The 7,459-nt window shown below is 37.4% G+C and overlaps 2 protein-coding genes across 2 annotated transcripts; both read left to right on the top strand.

The window, feature by feature from the left end:
* Positions 1–141: 141 nt before the first annotated feature.
* On the top strand, positions 142–1,177 carry LOC133333713 (ficolin-1-like). The gene is made up of 3 exons (XM_061542000.1): positions 142–151; positions 362–413; positions 499–1,177. Exons 1-3 carry the CDS (start codon positions 142–144, stop codon positions 1,175–1,177), a joined length of 741 nt encoding a protein of 246 aa, XP_061397984.1.
* Positions 1,178–4,097: 2,920 nt separating this feature from the next.
* Positions 4,098–5,590, top strand: LOC133333714 (ficolin-2-like). Its single transcript, XM_061542001.1, has 5 exons — positions 4,098–4,169; positions 4,225–4,564; positions 4,737–4,785; positions 4,889–5,413; positions 5,491–5,590. Exons 1-5 carry the CDS (start codon positions 4,098–4,100, stop codon positions 5,588–5,590), a joined length of 1,086 nt encoding a protein of 361 aa, XP_061397985.1.
* The last annotated feature ends 1,869 nt before the right edge of the window (positions 5,591–7,459 follow it).

The raw sequence follows: 7,459 nt of genomic DNA, 5'->3' as shown, positions 1-7,459 counted from the left end.
TCAAATAATCAGACATCGACGGCTGAGGAAGTACATTTTACGGATATATTGGATGATGGTGAGTTGTGTGAATGTGGACCAAACCGAGCTCTGCCAGATACACAAAAGCCTGCTGCTGAGAAAATATATTTTACGGATATAATGGATCGTGGTAAGTTGGTCTGCAAAATGCAAATAATTTCAAAAATTTGTTCGCGTTCTTCAATATTTTCGGTCAAATTTTGGTGTGTGTGTGTGTGTGATTAAATCTGTGCTTAAAAAGTATATAATATTTTTTGTCGCATTGAAAATTTCTCTGTATAAATCCACTTTTTCCTATATAACCCAATATTACGAATATATCCTAAATTTATCTTTTCAGATGAGCCGAAGGTATGCCAATTGAATAATAATTCGGATACCAACCTAGTATGGTAAGTACTTCTAAGGTTACACCTAAGTACACATTTTATTCACAATTCATTTTATCTCTCTCACTCTGCATTCATTCCCGTTCAGTACAAAATTATCGCTTGCTGAAAGCTGTACCGATTCCAATAGCCTCAATTGTCGTGATGGGCTATGTCGCATAAAAAACCACATCTATGGTCCTAAGTCATTCTGGGTTCCCTGTGATGGCGATTGGACAATTGTCCAGCGACGCATCAATGGGTCCGTCGAATTCCAGAGGAAGTGGTTGGACTACAAGATCGGCTTTGGCGATTTGAATGGAGAATTTTGGCTCGGCTTAGATAAAATCCATTCTCTAACATCTCTTTACGGAGGGGTCGAACTTAAAATTGAAATGCAGGATTTTGACAATGTCTCGAGATATGCCCATTATGGGTCGATTTCTGTTGGCAACCAAACCACAAAATATCAAATAACGGTGTTGGATTATATTCAATCAACTGCAGGGGACTCGCTCAATGTGCATAGAGACGAGCATTTTTCAACAGTCGACCAAGACAATGATAAGAACAGCAATAAAAATTGTGCCTCTTCACTAATGGGGGCTTGGTGGTACTATAACTGCGACTTGAAAAGTTACGACATAAGCAATTTGAATGGATTCTATTACAAAGATGGTGTCGTTCCAAAAGACAAGCCTGGCAGTGGAATTATTTGGAAAACATTTCGTGGAGAATTTTATTCATTGAAATTTGTTCAAATGAAAATTAGACCAAAGAGGAAATAAATGAATAAAAATTCTTATTTTTTTGGGGGGAAATTAATTCCTTGTTTGCAAAAAATCCAGTAAGAAAAGTAGTAAAGTCGGACGGGGCCGACTATATGATACCCTTCATCACTTTGGGTATATTAAACAGATGATCCCAACAGACATCGCAATATTAAAGGATCAATAAAATGAAATTGGATCCATAAACAAGTCATTCAGCAGCCGATACTAAATTTTTCATTTGGTCAGATATAGCAGCTATATTTAAATCGGAACCGATTTTCAGAAAACTTAACACACATCATTCTAGACCTAATTTATCACGCTGTGCCAAATTTCGTGCACGTCGAAATTTATATAGAGACTTTGGTGGACCATTTACATTAAATCGGACGAAAATTTTTTCGCGAAACTTAACACACATCATTCTAGGCCTAATTCATTACGCTGTGCCAAATTTCGTGCTAATCGGACGAAAATATATATGGGAGCTATATCTAAATCTGAACCGATTTTCACGAAATTATACACACATCGTTCTAGTCTTAATTCAGTACGCTATGCCAAATTTTGTGCAAATCGAAGGATATATAGGGACTTTGGTGCACCATTTACATAAAATCGGACGAAAATATATATGGGAGCTATATCTAAATCGGAACAGATTTTCAGGAAACTTAGCACACATCATTCTAGGCCTAATTCAGTACGCTATGCAAAATTTCGGGCAAATCGAATGACATTAAGGGACTTTGGTACACCATTTACATAAAATCGGACGAAAATATATATGTGGGCTATAACTAAATCTGAACCGATTTTCACCAAACTCAGCACACATCATTCTAGACCTTATTCATTACGCTGTGCCAAATTTCGTGCAAACCAAAAGACATTAAGGGACTGTGGTACACCATTTACTTTAAATCGGAACAATATATATATATATATATATATATATGGGGGCTATATCTAAATCTGAACAGATTTTCAGGAAACTTAACACGCATCATTCTAGACCTAATTCATTACGTTGTGCCAAATTTCGTGCAAATCGAAAGATATATAGGGAATTTGGTGCACCATTTACATGAAATCGGACGAAACTGTGTATGGGAGCTATATCTAAATCAGGACCGATTTTCACAAAACATGGCAGACACCACTCTGGGCTTAATTCAGTACGTTATGCAAAATTTCGTGCAAATCGAAAGATATATAGGGACTTTGGTGGACCATTTACATTTAATCGCTCGAAACTATATGTAGGAGCTATATCTAAATCTGAACCGATTTTCAGGAAACTTAACACACATCATTCTAGACCTAATTCATTACGCTGTGCCAAATTTCGTGCAAATCGAAAGATATATAGGGACTTTGTTGCACCATTTATCTAAAATCGGAGGAAAATATATATGGGAGTTATATCTAAATCTGAACCGATTTTCACGAAACTTAGCACACATCATTCTAGACCTAATTCATTACGCTGTGCCAAATTTCGTGCAAATCGAAAGATATATAGGGACTTTGGGGCACCATTTATCTAAAATCGGAGGAAAATATATATGGGAGCTATATCTAAATCTGAACAGATTTTCAGGAAACTTAACACACATCATTCTAGACCCTATTCATTACGCTGTGTCAAATTTCGTGCAAATCGAAAGATATTTAGGGACTTCGGTGCATCATTTACCTAAAATCGGACGAAACTATATATGGGAGCTATATGTAAATCTGAACCGATTTTCACGAAACTTAACACACATCATTCTAGAGCTAATTCATTACGCTGTGACAAATTTCGTGCAAATCGAAAGATATATAGGGACTTTGGTACACCATTTATCTTAAATCGGATGAAAAAATATATGGGGGCTATATCAAAATCTGAACCGATTTTCAGGTAACTTAACACACATCATTCTAGACCCTATTCATTACGCTGTGTCAAATTTCGTGCAAATCGAAAGATATTTAGGGACTTCGGTGCATCATTTACCTAAAATCGGACGAATATATATATATATATATATATATATATATATTCATAAAAATACATGAACGGACGGACAGACGGACATGCGTAAATCGACTCAGAAAGTGATTCTATGCATTTTCTCAAAATGAACCATGTGTCTATCTCCTTTCCTTTTGCCTGTACCGCAGTGTGGTGAAGGGTATAAAAAAATATAAGGCGTGAATTTTTAAAAAAATATTTTCTGAGGCATCTTCAGAAGACGTGGATTTTTTAAATATTTTCTAAGACATCTTCACAAGGCGTACATTTTTCTTAGGCATCTTCACAAGGCGTGGATTTTTCTGAGGCATCTTCACAAGGCCTGGATTTTTCTGAGGCATCTTCACAAGGCGTGGATTTTTCTGAGGTATATTCACAAGGAGTGGATTTTTCTGAGGCATCTTCACAAGGCCTGGATTTTTCTGAGGCATCTTCACAAGGCGTGGATTTTCTGAGGCATCTTCACAAGGCCTGGATTTTTCTGAGGCATCTTCACAAGGCGTACATTTTTCTTAGGCATCTTCACAAGGCGTCGATTTTTCTGAGGCATCATCACAAGGCGTGGATTTTTCTGAGGTATCTTCACAAGGCGTGGATTTTTCTGAGGCATCTTCACAAGGCGTGGATTTTTCTGAGTCATCCTCAAAAAATACCGATTGTTATGGATTGATCTTAAAAGACAGGGTGTTTCAAACTTCGGCATTTCCTTAACGTAAGCAAACAACACAACCAATATCGCTGGTAGCCGAACCATGCACTGCCACAGAATCAGATTTCTGCGGCTGGGAAAATAATTTATTCTGCTGATATAACCGATGAGGGTGACTGAGTTGAGTACATATGAGTCATTTATTTGAAAACAGAAAATTATTTTGATCGGGGCAATACACGTTTGAGCTCCTAAGTGAAATTATGTTGCTGCTCTTCATACTGGTGCTAGGATTTTCGTCATTGGCTGCGGGAGGCGTAACACAACCGTTGAGGGTATGCCAAATATTTTTTGAAGGAAAATAAAAAAATTGATTATGTTTTCTACTAGATGGAAGAACCTCAAGAGGTGACATCTTCGAATCATGAACTTGAAAGAATGCAACAACGCCATCTGCAAATAATTAGTGCAATACGTAAGCATATGATATTCGAACAAAAATTGGAAGAGCTGTATAAAGAATTGGGGTTGGCAAGCGAGACAACCGGTATGGATGGTATGTACGACTGTGAGGACAATCAAACTCCGGCAAATAATCCGACTTCTCCGATTGAGAAAATATATTCTGCTAATAGTAGTGATGATGGTGACTTGGAGTCATACCGACCTCTACGAGATAATGGGAAACCAACTGCTGAGAAAATATATTTTACAGATGTGATAGATGATGGTAAGTGGATTTTTTAAATAATTTTTCTAGAGGTCTACATAAGGCGTGGATATTTTGAATTATTTGTTTCGGAACTTTCAGCCTCCTCTTTCGGTCACTATAAAAATTCTGTCTATTTTTCCTTGAACAATTTTATTAGCAAATGTGTGTATTATTCTTCTATTTTTTCAAGATGAGCCGAAGGTATGCAAATTGAATGATACTGATCCAAAACCAGTATGGTAAGTACTTCGGAGAATACACCCAAAATTTCAGGACCGCATCTGTAATTCATTTTTTCCCGCTCTGGTTCCCTTACTCTCTTTATCTTTCTTTTATTTTCAGCGCAAAATTATCGCTTGCTGATAGCTGCTGCACCTCAAATGCCCTCCTTTGCCGAGATGGACTGTGTCGCATACGAAATCACATCTTTGGACCCAATTCATTTTTGGTTCCCTGCGATGGCGATTGGACAATTATCCAGCGACGTCTCAATGGTTCTGTGGATTTCCAGCGAAATTGGTTGGACTACAAGACCGGCTTTGGGAATATGCAGGGAGAATTTTGGCTTGGCTTAGATAAAATCTATTCTCTAACGGCTCTTCGTGGTGGCGTCGAACTTAAAATTGAAATGCAGGACTTTGACAATGTTTGGAGTTACGCCCATTATGGCTCATTCTCTGTTGGCAATGAAAACACAAAATACAAATTGATGGTGAATGGTTATACTCAATCACCAGCTGGCGACTCGCTCGTTTTTAATACCGCATTACCATTTTCCACAAGCGATCAGGACAATGATGACATAGAAAATAAAAATTGTGCCTCTTTGATGATGGGAGCTTGGTGGTACCTTGACTGTAATACGGGGTATGTTAAAAGGGTGAACAATTAAGAATGATGTATTTTTGTTGTTATTTTTGTCTTGTTGTTATTTTTGTCAATAGCCGCAACATAAGCAATTTAAATGGTTTCTATTACAAAGATGGTCTCGTTCCCAGGGACAAGCCCGGCAGTGGAATTATGTGGAAAACATTTCGTGGATAATTCAATTCATTGAAATTTGTTCAAATGAAAATTAGATCGAAGAAGAAATAAATGTAAGAAAATTCCCGTTTTTCTAATGGAAAACATTGCATACTTTTAGGCATCTACATTTCATATCAATACATACATCAGTCTTTAGAAAAATTTTGTTTATTAATTTCTCTTTCGAGATGAGCTACATGATCGGATTTGAATGAAAAGGAAAGCCAAAGAGATACTACATTCCAACCACTATGCGACGCGTTTCGCCGTTGGTTAAGCGGCTCATCAGGCATATTGGGCAATGTAGCTTACAAATATCTTTACTTGATAACTTGTATTTATGTCGACTATTATTGCGAAATTGCATCTACGAATTAAATTCAACCGTGTCAAGGTTCGGACATTTGGCATCACACCGGAACATTCCTTTTCAGAGCAGATTTTTCTTGTAGTGACGGACTTTTTTTCCATACAGACTACAATATTTTTCTTCAATGGTATGCAACTCCGATCATGTAGCTCATCTCGAAAGAGAAATTAATAACAAACATTTATATGAATGATCCTTCGCCCTAAAAAGGCATAGAAACATAACTCAAAAATTAGAAAAATTATTTTTAAAATCCACGCCTTATGTAAGTTTCTAGAAAAATTATTTAAGAAATCCACGCGTTTCAAAATATCCAGCGCATAAAGAATGCATTTTGAGGTAAAGGTCAGTTTCCAGATTACAACAGATATAATCTGAAAATAAATTCAAAACCAGTGAGCGGAGCAGTATAGTCGGACGGGGCCGACCATACGATACCCTACACAGCTACCACGAACTCTAACTTTCTGAGGATGTTTATTCCGAGTCTGAGTAATATTTCGTGATATTTGCCCCCTCTTGTCCGATTAGAGGTTAACAACACCTCTTCCTTACTATTTTCGAATATTCAGTACAGTCCTTCTAATTAATTGTCCAGATTACCTTCACGGTGGGTTGTGTTGTGATTTTTGGATTATACTCTACTCGAAAACACACAAAAAACCAGTGAGCTGGAGCAGTATAGTCGGACGGGGCCGACCATACGATACCCTACACAACTACCACGAACTCTAACTTTCTGAGGATGTTTATTCCGAGTCTGAGTAATATTTCGTGATATTTGCCCCCTCTTGTCCGATTAGAGGTTAACAACACCTCTTCCTTACTGTTTTCGAATATTCAGTACAGTCCTCCTAATTAATTGTCCAGATTACCTTCACGGTGGGTTGTGTTGTGATTTTTGGATTATACTCTACTCGAAAACACACAAAAAATTATATTCTCCGTCCATTTCATCCCAAAATTTTAATCTGATCATCACCGAAAATTATAGGCGTTGTTCTTGACCATAACTGGAACCTCATGAACAATTTCAAAGCCATCAGCGCGATATTTCTCCCTCTAATGTGGTAATGGGTTACTAAATAATATCTGAATACGTAAGCACCTGTAAATATTTGACTGTAACTCCCACATCTGAGTAGATACATCACTATATTTGGTATCAATTTAAAGGCCAACCACTCCTCTTGGATATGCTATCAACTCCTGGGGTCTACATCCTCCAGGAGTAAATATATATGCCATAGAATACAAATTTTGTCATTTTTCACACAAAAGTCAGGGTCCATTTGACCCGCTAAATATTGACCGATCTTTATCAAAACATGCATGCTTATTCTCTGGCCCGATCCCCTTCTCCATGCAAAAATTCGCGGTGTTTGGGCCATAATTGCGGCCTCTGGAGCGACCAGAAAAACCGACAAAAATTTAGTATTTGGTCCATTTCATCCCCTAAATATTAACCGATCTTTTCCAAAAACAATAGGGGTCTTCATTGGCCAGACCCATCCTAC

Source organism: Musca vetustissima, unplaced genomic scaffold (genome assembly GCF_032173495.1).
Source record: "Musca vetustissima isolate MV318-11 ecotype Yass unplaced genomic scaffold, APGP_CSIRO_Mvet_v1 utg69920, whole genome shotgun sequence".
NCBI classification, from domain to species: domain Eukaryota; kingdom Metazoa; phylum Arthropoda; class Insecta; order Diptera; family Muscidae; genus Musca; species Musca vetustissima.
Note: the sequence above shows the minus strand (reverse complement) of the source record. Positions and strands in the feature narration are given on the sequence as shown.